Source organism: Rhinoraja longicauda, chromosome 42, assembly GCF_053455715.1.
Source record: "Rhinoraja longicauda isolate Sanriku21f chromosome 42, sRhiLon1.1, whole genome shotgun sequence".
In the NCBI taxonomy this organism is placed as follows: Eukaryota; Metazoa; Chordata; class Chondrichthyes; order Rajiformes; family Arhynchobatidae; genus Rhinoraja; species Rhinoraja longicauda.
The window spans coordinates 7,785,190-7,807,544 of NC_135994.1; the positions used below are offsets into that span (position 1 = coordinate 7,785,190).

Below are 22,355 nucleotides of genomic sequence, written 5' to 3' on the forward strand. Positions count from 1 at the left end.
CCGTACTCGAACAACAATGAAAAGATTTTCTATATCAATCAATGGAGTAAAGCTATGGAACAGAATGAATGCGGAATTAAAACAATGTTCAAACATCATCCAGTTTAAAAACAAATATAAACACATGATTTTTTCTAGGTACAGTGAGGAGGGGGATTAACAGTCACCAGGGGTCTACATATAATAACACATCATTATTTAAATAAGTATATCTATATGAACATATAAGGGTGTATGAGTATTTTTGTATTAATATCTGACTTATTATACGGGTGGGTGACTATATTTGTATTTATATTTTGTATGTAAATGGTCGGGTATATGTATATATATGATTGGCTGAATGTATGTATATATATCAGATGTAGTTTATATAGACATTATTGTGTAAATAGGTATATTCATATGATTGTAAGGGTGAGTGAGTATATATGTATTTTAGGTATTAGTTATTATAGTTAATACTTGATAAATATTGATTAGGGAATGGGGATTAGGATTAAATAAGTTCACACTTCTTCCTACTCCTTTTCGCACATGTAAAGACGTTAAGTAATGGATGAAATTCTTTGTATTTCTTCTGTTTTTTTTGTTTATTTTGTTTTTTAATTGATGTCTTTTAACATGTATAAAATAAAATGAATGAATGAATGTCATGTAACACTGGAAAATTACTGAACTGTGGACAATTACTGGATGTGCTTTTTGTGCAGCTTTGAGCTGTATAAATATTGCCTGTTTTCGGGGTATTCTTTGAGAGGACAGAAGCAGGTGCTTGAGTGTACCACAGCACACTCGGGTCTCTGTGTCTTCTCCCACCTTGGTGTAAAAGTAAAAAGTCTTGTTAACTGAGTCTTGTGATTCTTTGAATTATTTCTTAGATAAGTCTAGGCGACTTTCACAGTGACAGTCGCGGAGAGTGGTAAATCAGTGCAATTCTCTTCTGTAGAACTTCCCGCTCATTCAGTACATTTCAAAATTGTTAAAAGTGGTGAAGGGTGTGGCGGCATTGTCTAGTTAAGAGATTTTAAGAGTGGGATATTAATGGTTGCTTGCAGAAATTTACATTGGACCTGTTCTGAAGCATCACTTTAAATGGGTGCATATTCTACACATGCGGGTGCATATTCAAAGACACATGTCTTTGATAATTATTGGGGTGTGGAGCGTAGGGTTAAACAGTGGGGGCATGAATGGATCATTTCACAGTGTTTTGAAAGTGAGCCCAGAGATGAGTGCTCCCATCATGTGGTAACGGCACAGTTGAAATGCTTATATTTAAATCTAACTTCATTGTTTGTTCTCCTATGCAGGTAAACGTTGATGTGATGACTGGGTACTCCAATAATTCATGCAACGTAAATGAGTATAAATATATGGATATTTGTTGTCCAAGATGTAAGCCAGGTAACTCTGAATTCTGGATACCTCTAGCTTCCCCCTCTCTTCCTGACTCTCAGTCTGAAGAAGGGTCTCGGCCCGAAATGTCACCTATTCCTTCTCTCCACAGATGCTGCCTGGCCCGCTGAGTTACTACAGCATTTTGTGTCTATCTTCTGAATTCTATATCCTGTTTATAACCATAGAGGTGATGTTTGATGGCTTATGAAGTAGAGTTCTGAGCCTGTGAGCAGGATGGGGTAAGGGTTTTGTTGTCAGTGCCTGGGATATTGCTAATAATGACCCTGTAGCATTCGTTGCCTATATTTGTCCCAAGGTGCTGGTGTTGGGCATTGATAGTTTTGGCTTGTGTTCTCACTGGTGGCATGTGGGACTCTAATGCTCTAGCACTAGAAAACAGCTCTTCTTGTTTAGAAGAAAGTTGTGTTGTTAAAAGCACCCAGGTTTAGTGAACTGATGTTATGGGCAAAATAAAAATAAAGACTTGTAAATTCAATTATAGCCCATTCACATCAACCCCTAGAGCTCATGCTGCAATTCTCCTTGGATGGTCAAATGGATCTTTCCTGCTTAGGACTGACCTACATTCCCTTTATGACTAGGTTGGCAGAGCAAAGGCTGAGGAAGTCTCTTGATTGTTGGGAAATTTCCCATTGCTTGGCCAACTAGGAGCAGCGACACACTCGAGTAAAAACAGAGCATATTGGAAATATTGAGTGGCTCAGGCCTAACTGCTTGGATGTTAACAAATCCTGGACCCGTCTGGTCCAGCATGAATCAGGTATTGCATTCCCAAGGCTTGACCTAATTGCAAATCTTTAGCACCTCGATACCTTGGCTCTGAAGAGACTCACTGTTTCTCCAACTTGCCCAAAAGCGGCCCATTATTAGAGTTGTATACAGCATGGAAACATGCCCCTCGGACCAACTTGTCCCTGCTGACCAAGATGCCTCATCTACGCTAGGCCTACCTGCCTGCTTTTGGCCTCTTTCCATCTAAATCTTTCATATCCATCAGTCTATTCCAAGTCTTGCATTACTTCAGTTCTTGAACCTGAAACATTAGCTTCCTTTCTCTGTTAGCAGATGCTACCTGACCTGCTGAGTGTTTTCTGTTTTTATCTGTTGCAGTTAAGGACACCATACTTTCTAATCCCTGCCTTCATTTTTCGTTCCTCTGGCTTCCCAGAACTATTGGGTTTTGTTGTATTTTGAGTGTTTTTGTGCTGGTTTAATCGTTAGCTCTCTCACTTCATTAGGTGATCGTTTGCAAGAGCACTGCACACAGAATTCTGGAACAAACTGTGAATCCTGTGTGAATGATACCTATCAAAGTGATTTCAATGCGGGGAAGGAATGCATTAAATGTACCATTTGTGAAGAAGGTAAGCAATTAAATAGCTGTCTCTCGGCTGTGCAGTGATGCACAGGTGGCTGTGGAGGCCAAGTCATTGGGTATTTGTAAAGAGGAGATTGATCGGTTCTTGATTAGTACAGGTGTCAGGGGTTTTTATCGGGAGAAGGTAAGAAAATGGGGTTGAAAAGATAGATTAGCCATGATCGAATGGTGGAGTAGACACAATGGACTGAATGGCCTAATTCTGCTCCTATGGCTTGTGGCCTTATGGGTCAACGTTAGATGTTTGGTACAAAGTAAATGAAATATCGTAATAATGAAACTTGCACAGTTACAATGCAAGAGAAAAGTATGCGTCTTTATGGTCGCGGCACTAAGAAAGCTATACTGTTGCACTCGGTGTAGGGGATAGGGGGATGAGATCTTGGGGCAATACATTTTCACAAACATCCGGAGGAGGTAGTTGAGGCGGGTACCTTCATACCATTTAAGAAACATTTAGACAGGTACATTGATAGGATATGTTTGGAAGGTTATGGGCCAAACACGGGAAGGTGGGACTAGTGTAGATAGGACATGTTGGTCGGTGTTGGCAAGTTGGGCTATAACCTGTTTCCATGCTGTATCACTCTATAACAGCTAGGAGGTTAGATGTGTTTATCAGAAAGGGCATCGTTTAAACCTCCGCCATGTTGGAGCCCTGATCTGATTTAAATGGGATGATCCCTGTTCTCGCACAGTATTTCAGGCTTGGCTTCTCGGGATCTGTTTGGTTCCAGAGCCAGTGAAACAGGCTGAACAATGAAAAGTCTGAACAATTTTATCCAGAGATGGCATTTGCAATGCTAGTAATGTTGCAGGGTGCTAGATTGGCATTTTTAAAGGGGCCAGCCCTCAAAATGACATGCATGGCCTTGTCTCCACCTCCGAGCACAGTAGTTAGACCCTGCAGAAAAGATGGCTGCTTGGTTGCTGCTGTTATTCGGTCCATAAAACCAGCAAAAGCACCTGAAACTGTTGCTACCAATTTAACAAAATAACGTTGCCTGCAACATACAAAGAACAGTGACTGCTTTCTGGTTTGGTACAGGAGCCACTGAAATCAAGCCATGTTCTTCTACACGTGATACTGTTTGCAACTGCACAGAAGGACACTACTGCCCAAACATCACCAAGGATGGTTGTAGGAAATGTTTGAAACATAGGGTCTGCAGTGCGTCAGAACCGGAAGTAAGGAAAGGTGAGACATCAGCCTGTGATTTACAGTGTGTGTGTGTGTTTTCTTTTCTTTTTCCTCTCCTCTCCTCCCCTCTCCTCTCCTCCCCTCCCCTCCCCTCCCCTCCTACTTCTCTTCTTTTTTCTCTCCTCTCCTCCCCTCCCCCTCCCCCTCCTACTTCTTTTCTTTTTTCCACTTCTACCTCTTTTCTTTTTTCCACTTCTACTTCTTTTCTTTTTTCCACTTCTACCTCTTTTCTTTTTTCCACTTCTACTTCTTTTCTTTTTTCCACATTCTACTTCTTTTCTTTTTTCCACTTCTACTTCTACTGCTGGACTTTGTGACCCGATCTGACGATGTCCATCAATTCCATGCATTCTTTCAGAGAATACTGCAGAAAATCTGATTTGATCTTTGCCCAGTGACTGTGAAAGAGCACTCACAGCCCAGCCTCTTCCAAGCATCTTCCTCAAGGGGATCTCTCCTGCTCGAAGCCTTTTAACTCTGCCTTCCCTCCCACTTCTATTCTGTGTTCCCCAAATTATTTACAACCTTTTCTATGACTTCCGCCCCATTGAGCGTGCATAACACATTCTACAAAATGGATCCATTTGATTTTGTCATTATTTGTGTAATGCAGTGGTTGGGCACACTCGACATGGTTTACTGGGTAAGGAGCAAAGCCTTTCACCATCTACAAGGCACAAATGGTGCAGTGAGTGCTGCCTGACAGTGCTGGAGACCCGGGTTCCGTCCTGACTATGGGTGCTGTCTGTACGGAGTTTGTACGTTCTCCCCGTGACCCGCATGGGTTTTCTCCGGGTGCTCCGGTTTCCTCCCACGCTCCAAAGACGTGCAGGTTTGTAGGTTAATTGGCTTCGGTAAATTGTCCCGAGTGTGTGGGATAGTGCTAGTGTACGGGATGATCACTGGTTGGCACACATAGTGGGCCGAATGGCCTGTTTCTGTGCTGTATGACTCTAAATAATAACAGGGAATGCTGGAAACACTCAGCAGGTCAGCGAGCAGCTGTGGAAAAACGCACTTTGGATTCTGATGAACCATCTGTGCCGTGAAGCAATTAACTTTATTTCTCTCTTCACAGAATCTGCCTGATCTGTGTGTTTCCAGCTTTTTCTGATTTTGTTTATATGTGTGGACTGAACTCGGCAATTAAATCTGACACTACAGATTCTGCAGACATTGTTGAATTAGTCGGGGGAATGAGCCTTGTTGGATATTGCCTGTGTAGATTTGGGACAGGGATTAGTTTGGAAACAAGCCCTTTGGCCCACTGAGTCCATGCCAACCATCGATCGCCCATTCACACTAATTCTATGGTATCCCACTATAGCGGCCAGCTTCTCGTCTATCAAATTAGCTCCCAAGCTGCTGCTTACACCGATCGAGTGAAACGATAAGCTAATGACGCAAGCAATCACAATAACAGAGACCTCCACGACGTTTCAATTAGTTAGTCGTCTTTATTTGAATCGCGATATAACATTGACATATCTCTTGTCATCGACTGGTTATTGATTCACTTGGTAAAATTCCATATCCTACCTCGGTCTATGCAATCACTACGAACCGCCAGATCTATCTACGGTGGAGATCTTTACTAATTTTCTTGTCAGTAAGATCTACAACCGATTAAATCTTGGCTGGGGAATCCTTTTGACTGACCTGTCAGCACCTTCTCGGCTCCAACTCGCGAACGCGTCGCAACTGTCCGTTCTCTATAGCTCCGCCAAGCCCATACGTAAGCATAGCATTAACCTCGTAGTGTCCAAACTGCAGCAGGATACAAGGTAATATAATGATATGCAAAAATAACTAATAAACGCAAAATGGCTCCTACACCCGCTTTCTCATCCACTCCCTCGGGGCCAATTAACCTACAAACCTTTGATGTGGAAGGACACCCATGAGGTCACAGTAAGAACGTGCAAACTCCACACAGACAGCACCCAAGGTCAGGACTGAACCCAGGTCTCTGGTGCTGTGAAGCAGCGGCTTTACCAGTTGTGCCACCCACTTGATTTGACTGTAATCTTCAATGTTTCTCAGTGATTCTCAAATTCAAATCCTGCCGCCAAGCCTGTGTACCATTAGTGCCAATAGTCAATGTTTAAACTTTATATTTCTCAGGAACTTCCAGTACAGACACCGAGTGTCAGCCATGTGCGAACGGCATCTGTTCTCAAGAAGGGAAAACGTGAGTAGGGATCACTTTCATTATATACACATTTGCTTATTGTACTGCATAATTATCATCTTTACATACTGTGTGAAGTAACTTTGATATGTTGTACCAGATACTGATGGTTAGTTTGAGGACCAATGCCAGCAGTAGTGGATCTGAGTTTAGTTTAGAGATACAGCGCGGAAACAGCCCCTTCAACCCACTGAGTCCACGCCGACCAGCAATCCCCGCACACTAACACTATCCTACACATATGAGGGACAATTTATACATACACCAAGCCAATTAACCAACATACCTGTACGTCTTTGGAGTGTGGGAGGAAACTGAAGATCTCAGAGAAAACCCACGCAGATCATGGGAAGAGCGTACAAACTCTGTACAGACAGCACCCGTGGTCAGGATGGAACCCGGGTCTCAGGTGCTGCAATCGCTGTAAGGCAGCAACTCTACCGCTGTGCCACCTTGCGTTTGGTCTAATCTGAGTGACAATAACGATGCTACATTAGCTAGAATTTAGGGTGTTACTACTTGTTAAGCTGTCTCAGTGTAGTAATACTGACCAGGAGCATGTGTATCATGAACATAGATCAGTACAGCAAAACAGGCTCTTTGGCCCACAAAGTCTGTACCACATATGATGCCAACAGGACTAACTCTTATCTTCCTGCATGTGATCCATATCCCTCTATTCCCTGCATATCCATGTGCCTATCCAAAAATGTTTCAAACGCTACTATCATATCTGCCTGTATCTGACAGTGCGTTCCACACACTCGCCACCCACTATTTATTTTAAAAACCTCGCCCCGCACATCTCCTTTAAACATTGCCCCTCTCACCTTAAAGCTATGCTCTCTAGTATTTGACTTTTGCACTCTGGGAGAAAAAGGTTCTCACTATCTACCCTGCCTACCTATCATAATTTTATAGACTTCTATCAAGTCTCTGCAACCTCCGGCGTTCCAGGGAAAGCAATCCAAGTCTGTCCAGCCTCTCACCCTAGCTGGTTACCCCTGATCCAACATTCTGATAAACCTTGCTCTTTATCTCTCCACATCGTCTATATCTTTCGTTTCCCTTCCCTCTAACCGGTCTGAAGAAGGAACTCGACCCGAAACGTCACCCGTTCCATCTCTCCAGAGACGCTGCCTGTCCCGCTGAGTTACTCCAGCTTTTTGTGTCTCTCTTCTGATAAACCTTCTCTGCACCATTTCCAAAGCTTCTGCATCCTTCCTGCAATTGAGTGACCCATTGATATGAAATGGACATGTGAGACACTTTGGGAAACTCAGTCATTGCAAACAGACTCTTCCATCCTCCCGCCCATGAATGTCTGAGTTGGTCAACCTCCTTCTCTGAAGACACTGGAATGGCTCCACATTGATAGAGCACCATTGACTGGAAATGCAGCATCCTTGATGTGTTCCTCTCCCAAAGTGGTGGGCCCCATTGAGGGGCTGTTCATGTTTATCAGACACTCCAATGTTTTGGGTTTCTTTGTAGAGACACGGTGAAGTGCTCAGACCATTATGGAGGTAACAAAACAGAAGTCTGACCCGGGCCATGAGATGGGGCCCCAAGTCTGAACGTGCTCAAGATCCTAAATTGGTATTTGTGATCCACCCTGTCAAACGGCCTGTTTTAGTCAAGGGTGAGCAAAGCAAACCAGCCGGTGAGGACTGCACAGGCTGGATCATGTGAGCCAGCACGGAGACCAGATGGGTGGCCACATTCCAGGCCAGGATCTTGTCATCTGCTGAGGAGGGTGTCTGAGCGCCATTTCCTCAAACAGTGAAAACCGCCCTTCTTGGGCAGCAGAACTATGACGTTCCTGTGCTACGAGGGCATCTCCTGGGTCCCCTCCCCAGGACGGCATGGTGGCGCAATGGTAGAGTTGCTGCCTTACAGCGAATGCAGCGCCGGAGACCTGTGTTTGATCCTGACCACGAGTGCAGGCTGTACACAGTTTGCACGTTCTCCCCGTGACCTGCGTGGGTTTTCTCCAAGGTCTTCGGTTTCCTCCCACACTCCAAAGACGTGCAGGTTTGTAGGTTAAATAGCTTGGTAAATGTAAAAAAAAATTCCCCAGTGGGTGTAGGAAAATGTTAATGTGCGGGGATCTCTGGTCGGTGCAGACCCAGTGGGCCGAAAGGACCTGTTTCTGCGCTGTATTTCTAAACTAAACTAGACATCCTGGAAAGCCTTAAGGAACTCCATCCAGCCCAGAGGACGTGCGCACCAGGGAGCTCCACCAACATCAGCGGAGAGTCCAGCTGATCAGCGCGTTCTGTGCCAGACTTCAGTGGGTCCTCCTACAAGAACCTGTGACGGTCCTTCCTGGGCAGCTGTGGGGAGAACAGAAGGGGGGATCCAGGGCATCTATCCCCTCGACATCTATGATGGAGGAGGTGTCGTCGCCCAGCAGCTCCACGAGTTGCTCCATCATTTTTCCAGTGGGTAAAAGGGTGAGGCGTGGTCCAATTCGTGCAGTATCTTGACCCCCAACCTCGCGTACACACCTCGCGACCTCTCCAACTGCAGGTTCGCCAGTGTGGCCTTGTTCTCTTTGTCCGTCTGCCACGGCGCAGGGTTCTTGATGGTTTGTCCTGGATTGATCCCCAAGTTGAGCACATCCCTCTCGAGCCACTCAATCTCGGAGTCCTACCACTTCATCGACACCTTTGCCTCTCCTGAGCCTTTCCACGATCTTGCCATGACTACGGGGAGGGAGGGAACGCCTTCCTGCTTTCTCCTTCAGTTGCCCCAGAACTGACAGAATCGTGGAATCACTCATCGTCCAGCAGACAATTGTTGAAGTACCAATACATCGACCCCACCTGTGGATGATGCAGTGCGGTGACCTGTGCCACACCATAATGTGCTGTTCTCAGAAACCATCCTGAAAAAATATCTGCTTCTCTACGCTATTAGTTTAGTTTAGAGATCCAGCGCGGAAACAGGCCCTTCGGCCCACCGGGTCCGCGCCGCCCAGCAACCCCTGCACATTAACACTATCCTACAGGAACAATTGTACATTTATACCAAGCCAAACTTGTACGTCTTTGGAGTGTGGGAGGAAACCAGAGATCTCGGAGAAAACCCACGCAGGTCACGGGGAGAACGTACAAACTGTACAGACAGCGCCCGTAGTCAGGATCGAGCAAAGATTTCTGGCTCTCTTAGACAGCAGCTCTACCCCATCACCACTTTGCCCACCTATTTATTTTTTGTGGCACGGTAGCACAGCGGTAGAGTTGTTGCTTTACAGCGAATGCAGCGCCGGAGACTCAGGTTCGATCCTGACTACGGGTGCTGCACTGTAAGGAGTTTGTACGTTCTCCCCGTGACCTGCGTGGGTTTTCTCCGAGATCTTCGGTTTCCTCCTACACTCCAAAGACGTACAGGTATGTAGGTTAATTGGCTGGGTAAAATGTAAAAATTGTCCCTAGTGGGTGTAGGATAGTGTTAATGCACGGGGATCGCTGGGCGGCACGGACTTGGTGGGCCGAAAAGGCCTGTTTCCGGCTGTATATATATGATATGATATGATATGAAAATTCCTCATGGATATCACCATACCCTTCTGACAGGTTCCCATTTATTTCTTCCTTCATGCTCTGTTCTGATTCAAGGTTGCTCTTGGGAGGTATGTACTTCCACAAGTGACTGCTGGGAGTTAGAGTCACAGAGACAGGTTCCCCGGCCCATTGAGTCCATGCCACCCATCATTCAGGTGGTTGATGAGCACAGACTCGGTGGGTCAAAGATCCTGTTCCCATGCTATGCAACTCTGTGACACACTTTTGCACGAATGCAATGCTGATCCCATTTTTATTTATTCTCCTCGCCTTCCCATTTACTGCCCCAAGATTCTACCCCTTACCTGGAGACTCGGCGTCATTTACAGAGACCAATTAACCGACAAACCTGCACGACTTTTGACAATAGACAATAGGTGCAGGAGTAGGCCATTTGGCCCTTCGAGCCAGCACCACCATTCAATGTGATCATGGCTGATCATTCTCAATCAGTACCCCGTTCCTGCCTTCTCCCCGACTCCTCTATGCTTAAGAGCTCTATCTAGCTCTCTCTTGAATGCATTCAGAGAATTGGCCTCCACTGCCTTCTGAGGCAGAGAATTCCACAGATTTACAACTCTCTGACTGAAAAAGTTTTTCCTCATCTCCGTTCTAAATGGCCTACCCCTTATTCTCAAACTGTGGCCCCTGGTTCTGGAAGTGGGAGGAACTTCACATGGTCACTGGGAGCACGTTTAAACTCCACACAGACAGCATCCGAGGTCAGGATTGAACCTGGGTCTCTGGAGCCATGAGGCAGCAGCTCCACCAGTTGCACCAATGTGCCATCCAAAGATGAGAATTGCTGATCAGGAGTCGATGCAGATCAGAGTGCACGTGGGGAATGGGGAAACGGGATTGGGTGTGCATTAAGAAATGAGGAGCCGTGTTTTGGAGTTCAATTTAGGGAAGGTGGAATAACATGTGTAATAAAATGCCCTTGCGCAGTCATTAGTGATCAGAGTTTAGAAGGGGAGGGGGAGGTTCATTGCAACCTGTCAAATAATGAAGGCCTAGATAGAGTGGAGGTGGAAAGGATGTTTCCAGTAAATGTAGAGTCTAGGACCAGAGGGTACAGACTCAGAATAAAGACACATTTCTACAGAATGGAGATGAGGAATTTCTTTAGCCAGAGGGTGGTGAATCTGTGGAATTCATTGCCACAGAAGGCTGTGGGGGGCCAAGTCAATTGATATTTTTACAGCAGCAATTGATAGGTTCTTGATCCCATCTAATGTTTAATTACTTCATTAAAATAACAGAAAAAGAATTGACACCAGTGCATTTAATCTATTGGATATTAATATTCATAACTATTCTTTCATTACATTCTTAAAATAATAATTTTATATTTCTCTTTGCATTTTGTTTCCACAGTAACATTGGAAATACTGCTGAAAACTTGAAGTGTCAAACCATCATAATAATATTATCAGCCATTGTAGCGTTTATACTGTATTAGTCTTCATGTGCAAATATTTTAATGTGGAACCCATTTTTCTGGTTTGGTTAAGAGGGTATGTGGAACTGGTTTAATGGATGGGGATCGATCTGGGGTCTTGTGTGGCACTATGGAAGTATTATTTTGATAATTATAATTGTTGCTTTACTGCTATATTGCTGTGCGCCATGTATTCGCAATTGTATCGCTTCTAGTTTCATTATTTGATCTATGCTTTAAGTTAGAGTTGTGATTATAGAACAATCAAAGGGGGGAATGTAAGGGTTAATTCTGTAGAAACCATTTTGTGCTAACTGGAAACCATTTTGTGCTAACTGGAAACCATTTTTTGCTAACTGGCATACATTTTGAGCTGAATATGCTCTTTAAGCTGAACATGTTCCCGTGGGAAGTCGGGCTTCACTATACCAGACACCTGCAGATTAGAAGTTGTTTTTCAGGGTTTAGAAGTTGTTCACTCAAGGACTGGATGTTCCAATGCTCCGAGCCAAATCCAATGGTGCCTCCTTATCACACAATGGTGGCCTCTTTGGTATGCAACTCCCCTTTACTCCTGTTTGACTCCCTAACACAATTAAAGCAACTCTATTATGGGAACTCTACTCTGTATCTGTTGAGACTGCTTTATGCTATGAAACCATGGAAAATCACTGCACGTGCTTTGTGCTGCTTTTAACTGTATAAATACTGACTAATAACCATATAACCATATAACAACTACAGCATGGAAACAGGCCTGTCCGGCCCTACCAGTCCACGCCGACCACTCTCCCTGACCTAGTCTCATCTACCTGCACTCAGACCATAACCCTCTAATCCCCTCTAATCCATATACCTATCCAATTTACTCTTAAATAATAAAATCGAGCCAGCCTCCACCACTTCCACCGGAAGCCCATTCCATACAGCCACCACCCTCTGAGTAAAAAAGTTACCCCTCATGTTACCCCTAAACTTTTGTCCCTCAATTCTGAAGCTATGTCCCCTTGTTGGAATCTTCCCCACTCTCAAAGGGAAAAGCCTACCCACGTCAACTGTCCGTCCCTCTCAAAATTTTAAAAACCTCTATCAAGTCCCCCCTCAACCTTCTACGCTCCAAAGAATAAAGACCCAACCTGTTCAACCTCTCTCTGTAGACTAAGTGCTGAAACCCAGGCAACATTCTAGTAAATCTCCTCTGTACCCTTCCTATAATTTGGCGACCAGATCTGCACACCATACTCCAGATTCGGCCTCACCAATGCCCTGTACAATTTTAACATTACATCCCAACTTCTATACTCGATGCTCTGATTTATAAAGGCAAGCATACCAAATGCCTTCTTCACCACCCTATCCACATGAGATTCCACCTTCAGGGAACAATGCACAGTTATTCCCAGATCCCTCTGTTCCACTGCATTCCTCAATTCCCTACCATTTACCCTGTACGTCCTATTTTGATTTGTCCTACCAAAATGCAGCACCTCACACTTATCAGCATTAAACTCCATCTGCCATCTTTCAGCCCACCCTTCCAAATAATCTGTATATTCTTTGAGAGGACAGAAGCAGGTGCTTGAGTGAACAACAGTGCACTCGGGTCTCTGTGTCTTCTCCCACCGGTGTTAAAGTAAAAAGTTTTAACTGAGTCTTGTGTTCTTTGAATTCTTTCATAAATAGTCTAGGCGACTTTCACATTTGGCGTAGTCGGCAGGATCTCGTTGGGACGGACGACAAGGGCGAATAAGTGGCAACAGTGAAACGGAGACTTCGGAGGGGGATTCTGTGCACAATCCCAGCCCCTTGAGTTGGGTCCCCGACATCCGACTCACTGGAACATTGTGGTCCCTCGCCCGAGGTTGATCTGGTTCCCAACCGAGATCAAACAACAAACACAAGCAAGGGAATTGAGGCAAGAGTCTTTATCGCATGAGTCTGTGGTCTGGGTCAATTTAAGATGAATATTATACCGTGGTATAGTGATCGAGTGTCAGGCCAGGAATGGGACAGGTTATAGATAAGAGCGACGGTGCGTCGCCGGTACAGCACATGTGTTTTTTGGATCTGGGAAAAAGTAAAGATATCAGACAATTGTCAGCGTCTCTGACTACGCGGCTGGGTGACGAGGCCTGGCCAGCAGGGGGAGCATGGAATGTTGAGACTTTAAACAGGGCAGAACAATTGATGTGGGAGCGTGATGCGGGAAAGAAATGGAAAAAGCCTATTAAAGAATGGAAGGAGGAAGCAGTTAAACGCCATGAGGAAATGCGAGATCGAAGTTGAATGAACAATGCATGTGTCAGAGGGATTGCGGTATGTGGGCTCACGGGAGCAAAGAAAGGTTGGGAGTTATTACAAGCCGAGTGTCAGGCTTATGATAAGAGGAGTAATACAGGCGGCTGTGAGTCTTTCACTCAAAACAATACAAAAACCAAATCCGGTGTGCGCTCAGATGAAAACAAGGGAGGTTTGTATCCAGTACTGGAGGAGGACCCGTTGTCTGGAATAGCTGAATTATTTGCATCCTCGGACTTGGTGTCAGAGGATGACTGGGAACTAAGACCACAACTAGCCTAAAATTTGCCACCACCATATTCGTCAGCCACAGGTTCTGCTTCTCCTGCCTCAGCACCCCTTTCACCCACACCTCCACAATTGCACCAGACACAAATTACCGTAACCCCGCAACAGACCATTGGTGAAAGAGTTAAAAATCACACTGACATAAAACAGACGATACAATTCGATACAACGAGTACAGAATACCCACTGCGTATGATGCCTAATCCTCAGAATGGGCAACCTCCCATTCCACTGGCTGTCCCATGGAAGGAGGCAGACATGGCCCTTGTGGTTCAAAAGGCTCCTGATAAGCACACACAGAGAGCACAGTTCGCTGATTACTTTGCCACAATGATGCGAGTTTATTCAGCCAGCCCTGAAGATCATTTTACAGTCCTCTCCACACTATTAGATGCTACCGAATTCAGCAAATGGACAGCTCAGATGTCCCGCAATGTCGTCCCTGCCAACCCACCTCTGAATACCTGGACTGAAATAATAGCTGCCGAAGCAAACGGCGAACGACAAAAAGCTCTAATATTGGAGCCTTGCGCCAGATCTTGCAGCTCCCTCTAGACATGGCCCGAGTATTAGAATGTAAACCTCTTCAGAAGGAAACTGGTATCCAGTTCTGGGAACGATTCACAGCCCTCTACCGGAACTATGCTGATGATGACGCCTTCAACAATGGTCGGGTTTCCATGCAGTTTAATGCTATGTTGATACAGTGTCTACCTCCTGTCACCTCCCAACTGATTAAAGTTGACTTGGAAATGGGCAGGGAAAAGATAGACGGCATGCGACGAGCAGCATGTGCTCAATGGCCCAGAGCTAAGAGTGAGACTAGCGCACTACATCCCGTGGTGGTCAAACGTGAATATGCTGCCCGCCCGTTTGGTAATTCATTAGGGACCACTGCGGATGCAGAGGGAGGGAGTGAATGGACCCTGCCACCTCCTTTGGACCCCTCTACCATTTATTATCAACAACAGAATCGGCGCCCTCCACGGGATTTGAATCGCCCGGCCTATAGGGGACCTCCCCGTGACTGACGGGTTCGGCGTTTTAATTATAAGTGACCAAGGTCCCCAAGGCCCTGACCCAAACCAAAGCACCTGCTTTAATTGTGGGGGACGTGGACACTGGAAACGTGACTGCTCCAAGTGCCCTGGACCAACGTCCTGCACCCCGGGGAAACTCTTTTGGCACCGGGCACCCCTTTCACAACCAGGATTGACCCTTCCCCGGCGATTCTCGAAAGACTATGTTCCCCGCCATTGCCAGGGAAAGGGGGGAACAAATGATGAACATATTAGTGGAGGGAGTTGAGATAACCTTTTTAATAGATACTGGAGTGAGCCTATCCACCCTCGACCGACAGATGGTTGAGCGCCACGCCTTTCCCCTTTCCGGCACCAACATACACCTCTCTGGACTTGAAGGAAAGTCCCGAAGCTACCCCCTAACTGTGCCTCTTCAGGTTCAGGCGATGAATCGATGCTGCACTATCCCATTCTCAGTCTCCACCGGTATCAGCTGCTGCCTAGCAGGCCGTGACCTGCTACAAGGCTTGTTTGTCACCATCACATGCACAAATGAGGGCATAGCGATAGAGGAGGGTCCTACATCACACATTATGGTCCAGCACCCAGAGATGCTGCCACAGTGGTGGGCTATTGACCTGACCCCACGTGCACTGTTTGATAACTTGACCACCCCTCATGTGACCCTTTGCTATGACCCTACCGGTGTAAACACTGAGGACGAAGAATACTATACTAATCATTTGGGCTTACCCGTGGTTACTGGGGATGCCACAGGACAATGAAAGTGTGGTAAGATGGTTGACCGGCCCCCATCACTGGAAGGGGTGCTGCTATCTTGCTTATGTTGTTCCTGCTATACGACATTTTAATCTAATAACATCATCCCCCCTTTAAAAACCTTGCACCCACATCTCTGTTAACAAAGCGGTTTATCCCCCCAAGTGAAGGTATCGGGATGACCATGCTACCCTGGTATGGAGTAAGTCGGAGTATATTGGAGGCTAACCACCTTTCTGGGCAATTGGAGGAATTGGCTAATAATACAGTTACTGCCATTTCAGAGACTGAAGCCCAAATCGGGTCACTTACAGCCGCAATGGTCTCAATGAGAATGGTGGTGCTACAGAATCGTATGGCCTTAGAATTAATTCTGGCCAAGAAAGGCGGCACCTGTGCTATCGTTGGACAGGAATGTTGTACTTGTATTCCTGATGAATCCTCCAATATCACTAATTTGGCAACCCATATAAACGAGGCAATAGCCAAGATCAAGGGTGTGGGGAGAAAACTTGCTGAGGACCGAACACAGGGTATGTGGAACTGGTTTAATGGATGGGGATCGATCTGGGGTCTTGTGTGGCACTATGGAAGTATTATTTTGATAATTATAATTGTTGCTTTACTGCTATATTGCTGTGTGCCATGTATTCGCAATTGTATCGCTTCTTGTTTCATTATTTGATCAATGCTTTAAGTTTAAAAAAGCCTGCAAAAGGATATAAACATAGCACAAAAAGTAAGGAAATTTGTGTTTGGTAGATTATTTCTTGGCTGTAACAATGCTTCTTGGCAATAAATCTTATACCGTTGGAAAGCCTGTTTATTTCCCTTTTAAATGGTGCCACATTTGTAAGGAACATGCATTTGTGGGATGAGCAGCAGAGCTGAGTATGTGGGTTGCGCCCATGAAAAATCTGCCAAATCTTCTCTGCCAATGCCAAACAGCTTATTCTGCCATTGACTCTTGTTCGGTGTTGTTTGGTGGATTGGATGATTGAAGTCTGAAGAAACAAGACATATTGGCAATTTAACAATTTATTCATTTAATAAACAGGAGCCTCAGTAGCGTGTGGAAGAACCATACACAGCCACAACAGCCTGGCACCTTCTCCTCATGCTGGTCACCAGCCTGGTCACACACTGTTGTGGGATGGCATCCCATTCTTCAACCAGCATTTGTCGCAAGTCGGCCAACGTGGTTGTGTTGGTCACTCTGGCACGAACAGCACGCCCAAGCTGATCCCACAAGTGTTCAATGGGGTTGAGGTCAGGACTGCTGGCAGGCCATTCCATCCTCTCCACTCCCAAATTCTGGAGGTAGTCTCTGAGAAACCCTGCTCTGTGGGGGCGAGCATTGTCATCTTGGAGGATAGAGTTCGGACCCAGACTGTGGAGATATGGGATTGCCACTGGTTGCAGAATCTCATCTCGATATCTCTCTGCATTGAGATTGCCTCCAATGATGACAAGCCTCGTTTTTCCAGTGAGGGAGATGCCGCCCCACACCATCACACTGCCTCCACCAAAAGATGTTACTCTATCGGTGCAGCAATCAGCATAGCGTTCTCCGCGTCTTCTCCACACTTTGACCCTATGATCCAACTGCCGTAGGCAGAATCTGGACTCATCGCTGAACATAACGTTCCTCCACATGTTCAGGTTCCAGTGCACGTGTTGCCGACACCAGCGCAAATGGGCCTGACGGTGAAGGGCAGTCATGGCAGGCCTCCTGGCAGCCCTATGAGACCGGAGATCGGCTGCGTGCAGTCTGTTCCGAATTGTCTGGGCAGAGCCGTCGGCCATATCGTCCTGCAAACCTTGACTGCAAATCTGTAGAAGACAGCCTACGGTTCCTAAGTGCTGACAGGGTGAGGAAACGGTCTTCTTCGGGTGTCGTCTTCTTGGGACGCCCACTTCGCGGCCTGTCTCTGACATCCCCCGTTATATGGAACTTGGCCTTCACTTTGGAGATGGTACTAGGGCTCACTCCAAATAATGCTGCAATTTGGTTTTGCGGAACACCAGCTTGAAGTTGCCCTATCGCACGGGCCCTATCCAGATCAGTCAAACGTGGCATGCCGATTCTTGGAGCAGACACCTACTGACCACTGCAGCAGGGCCCATGCTCACAGATGCTGCCAATCAGGTGCCAATCAGGCACCTGATTGTCAGCACCTGGGGGACCAGAAGCTCAAAACAAGAGTCAATAGCAACAGCAGAATAAGCTGTTTGGCATTGGCAGAGAAGATTTGGCAAATTTTTCATGGGCGCAACCCTTATACTCAGCTCTGCTGCTCATCCCACAAATGCATGTTCCTTACAAATGTGGCACCATTTAAAAGGGAAATAAACAGGCTTTCCAACGGTATAAGATTTATTGCCAAGAAGCATTGTTACAACAAAGAAATAATCTACCAAACACAAATGTCCTTACTTTTTGTGCTATGTTTAGATAAGCTAGGAGAGTGGGCAGCGACTTGGCAGATGAAATTTAATACTGATAAATGTGAAGTTATGCATTTTGGAAGAAAAAAAAAAAATCATAAAGCAAGTTATTTTCTAAATGGGGAGGAGCTGCGTGGTACTACAACACAAAGGGACCTGGGGGTACTAGTACAGGAATCACAAAAAGTTAGTATGCAGGTGCAGCAAGTGATTAGGAAGGCCAATGGAGTCTTAGCCTTTATTGCCAGGGGGATAGAGTATAAAAGTAGGGAGGTGTTGCTGCAGCTGTATACAGTATTGGTAATACCGCATTTGGAATACTGTGTGCAGTTTTGGTGTCCATATTTAAGAAAGGATGTACTTGCTCTGGAGGCAGTGCAGAGAAGGTTTACACGGTTAATTCCAGGGATGAGGGGGTTGACATATGAGGAAAGGTTAAGTAGGTTGGGACTTTTCTCATTGGAGTTCAGAAGAATGAGAGGCGATCTTATTGAAACGTATAAGATCGTGAGGAGCCTTGATCGGGTGGATGCGCTAAAGATGTTTCCGATGATCGGGGAGACCAGAACTAGGGGGAATAGTCTTAGAATAAGAGGGGTCTCTTTTAAAACTGAGATGAGGAGAAACTTCTTCACTCAGGGTGGTTAGTCTGTGGAATTCGCTGCCTCAGGGAGCTGTGGAAGCAGGAATGTTAAATAAATTAAAAACAGAAATAGATTGTTTTATAATAGACAAGGGAATTAGGGGTTACGGGGAGCGGGCAGGGAAGTGGACATGAGCTATTGTTAGTATAGTAAGACCTGAGTAATCTCCTGGACAAGTTTCGATCGCCTAGCTTGGGGTCGGAGAGGAATTTCCCGGATTTTTTCCCCAAATTGGCCTGGGTTTTTATCCGGTTTTTCGCCTCTCCCAGGAGATCACACGGTTCTTTTGGGTGGGAAGAAGAGCAATAGTGGGAAGGAGGTTGGGGTAGGATCAGCCATGATCGTATTCAATGGCGGAGCGGGCTCGAGGGGCCGGTTGGCCTACTCCTGCTCCTATTTTCTTGTGTTCTTGTGTTAGAGTTGTGATTATAGAATAATCAAAGGGGGGAATGTAAGGGTTAATTCTGTAGAAACCATTTTGTGCTAACTGGAAACCATTTTGTGTTAACTGGCATACATTTTGAGCTGAATATGCTCTTTAAGCTGAATATGTTCCCGTGGGAAGTCGGCCTTCACTGTACCAGACACCTGCAGATTACGTCACCTATTCCTTCTCTCCTGAGATGCTGCCTGACCTGCTGAGTTACTCCAGCATTTTGTGAATAAATACCTGCAGATTAGAAGTTGTTTTTCAGGGTTTAGAAGTTGTTCGTTCATGGTTTATCAAAGACTGGGTGTTGCAATGCTCCGAGCCAAATCCAATGGTGCCTCCTTATCACACAATGGTGGCCTCTTTGGTATGCAACTCCCCTTTACTTCCCTGTACTCCTGTTTGACTCCCTAACACAATTAAAGCAACTCTATTATGGGAACTCTACTATGTATCTGTTGATACTGCTTTATGCTATGTAACCATGGAAAATTACTGCATGTGCTTTGTGCTGCTTTTAACTAAACATAGCACAAAAAGTAAGGAAATTTGTGTTTTGTAGATTATTTCTTTGTTGTAACAATGCTTCTTGGCAATAAATCTTATACCGTTGGAAAGCCTGTTTATTTCCCTTTTAAATGGTGCCACATTTGTAAGGAACATGCATTTGTGGGATGAGCAGCAGAGCTGAGTATATGGGATGCGCCCATGAAAAATTTGCCAAATCTTCTCTGCCAATGCCAAACAGCTTATTCTGCTGTTGCTATTGACTCTTGTTTTGAGCTTCTGGTACCCCCAGGTGCTGACAAGAATGGGATGCCATCCCACAACAGTGTGTGACCAGGCTGGTGACCAGCATGAGGAGGAGGTGCCAGGCTGTTGTGGCTGTGTATGGTTCTTCCACACGCTACTGAGGCTCCTGTTTATTAAATGAATAAATTGTTAAATTGCCAATATGTCTTGTTTCTTCAGACTTCAATCATCCAATCCACCAAACAACACCGAACAAGAGTCAATGGCAGAATAAGCTGTTTGGCATTGGCAGAGAAGATTTGGCAAATTTTTCATGGGCGCAACCCATATACTCAGCTCTGCTGCTCATCCCACAAATGCATGTTCCTTACAAATGTGGCACCATTTATAAGGGAAATAAACAGGCTTTCCAACGGTATAAGATTTATTGCCAAGAAGCATTGTTACAACAAAGAAATAATCTACCAAACACAAATTTCCTTACTTTTTGTGCTATGTTTATATAAATACTGACTGTGGTCTGTGTATTCTTTGAGAGGACAGAAGCAGGTGCTTGAGTGAACAACAGTGCACTCGGGTCTCTGTCTTCTCCCACCGGTGTTAAAGTAAAAAGTTTTAACTGTGTCTTGTGTTCTTTGAATTCGGTAGGGGTGGAGCTGCCTGTCCGTGGGCGTGGGGGGGAAGAGAGTGGAAGTTTTGTTGCCTTCCATCACAGTGAGGGGGTGTTTAGAGTCACTGTGATGGATGTTTGTGTTGGGGTCGTGTGTCCTGTGTTCTTTTCTTTTTTGTTGTGTTCAGTGACTGCTGTAATTTCGTTCGGTATCTGTACCGAATGACAAAGTTCTGTACTGTATAAGTCTAGGCGACTTTCACAACGTTTCAGAGTGCTGGAGTAACTCAGCGGGACAGGCAGCATCTGTGGAGAACATGGATAGGTGACGTTTCACAGAGTGCTGGAGTAACTCAGCGGGTCAGGCAGCATCTGTGGAGAACGGATAGGTGACGTTTCACAGAGTGCTGGAGTAACTCAGCGGGTCAGGCAGCATCTGTGGAGAACATGGATAGGTGACGTTTCACAGAGTGCTGGAGTAACTCAGCGGGTCAGGCAGCATCTGTGGAGAACATGGATAGGTGACGTTTCACAGAGTGCTGGAGTAACTCAGCGGGTCAGGCAGCATCTGTGGAGAACATGGATAGGTGACGTTTCACAGAGTGCTGGGGTAACTCAGCGGGTCAGGCAGCATCTGTGGAGAACATGGATAGGTGACGTTTCACAGAGTGCTGGAGTAACTCAGCGGGTCAGGCAGCATCTCTGGAGAACATGACATTTTGATTCGAGACCCTTCTTCAGACTCTCTGTCTGGAACTGGACCTGACATCCAGGTGAATTTATGGCCGGAGGAGAGGCGAGGGTCGGAGCAAGCGGCCGGAGTGGCGGTGGGAGCGGGTGGGGCGGCGGCAACAGGGGAGGTGGCCCGAGAGGCAGTGCAGGCCGGGGTGGCGCGGCAAGCTAGCCAGGCAGTGATGGTTGGTCGGTCAGTCTGCTTTGACCAAAATCCATAATAAAGTCGTCTAACAATGAGGGTTTACTGTATTGGTGCTGCCTGCAAGCTGAATTAATAGAATGGATTCAAAATGAGCTTGGTCAGAGAAGACTGCAGGTAGTGGTGGAGAGGTGTATCACATACAACACGGGCTCCAGTGCTCTTCTGTGCAGGACCCCACTGGTCACAGACCTCCAGTCAGAATAACTCCACTCCACCACTACCCACTGACGCTATGATTTAGCCAAAATTATTGGTAGACCGATTTTGAAGTTTGCAGATGAACATAAATTAGTGGTGGAAAGTGAGGACTGCTACCAAAGGGTACAGAAGGATATACGGTGACTTGGTCGTAATGATTCAGAACTGACTTATTCATAGACAGAGGGTTGTGGTTGAAGGAAGATATTCTGGCTGGAGGTCTGTGACCAGTGGAGTTTAGTTCTGGGACCTCTGCTGTTTGTGATATATATAAATGACCTGGACATAAATGCAGATGGGTTGTTGACCAGGAGGTTGTAGGTGTTGCAGATAGTGGGGAAGGTTGTCAGACGGTACAGCTGGATCTAGATCAGCTGTGGAAATGGGTGGAGAAATGGCAGATGGAGTTTAATCTGAACAAGTAGAAGATAAACACAAAAAGCTGGAGTAATTGAGCGGGGCAGGCAGCATCTCTGGAGCGAAGGAATGGGTGACGTTTTGGGTCCCAACCTGAAACGCCACCCATTCCTTCTCCCCGGAGATGCTGCCTGTCCCACTGAGTTACTCCAGCTTTTTGTGTTTATCTTCGGTTTAAACCAGCATCTGCAGTTCCTTCCGACATATTTAATCTGAGCAAGTATGAGGTGTTGTACTTTGAGAGGCTGAAAGTAAAGAGAAAGTATACAGTTAATTAATTGCAAGACCCTTAACAGCATTGATGTGCGGAGGGATTTTGGAGTCCAAG

At 45.7% G+C, this 22,355-nt stretch overlaps 1 protein-coding gene across 1 annotated transcript in view; it reads left to right on the top strand.

Annotated features, from left to right (window-relative positions):
• Positions 1–12,556, top strand: part of LOC144611989 (tumor necrosis factor receptor superfamily member 14-like) — a 29,517-nt gene extending 16,961 nt beyond the window's left edge. Inside the window, exons 2-6 of the mRNA XM_078431373.1 lie at positions 1,314–1,407; positions 2,661–2,786; positions 3,849–3,998; positions 6,126–6,192; positions 11,139–12,556. Of these exons, the coding sequence (XP_078287499.1) occupies positions 1,329–1,407; positions 2,661–2,786; positions 3,849–3,998; positions 6,126–6,192; positions 11,139–11,223 (507 nt within the window). The 5' untranslated portion in view covers positions 1,314–1,328 and the 3' untranslated portion in view covers positions 11,224–12,556. The remainder of the gene's footprint in view (positions 1–1,313; positions 1,408–2,660; positions 2,787–3,848; positions 3,999–6,125; positions 6,193–11,138) is intronic.
• Positions 12,557–22,355: the final 9,799 nt, after the last annotated feature.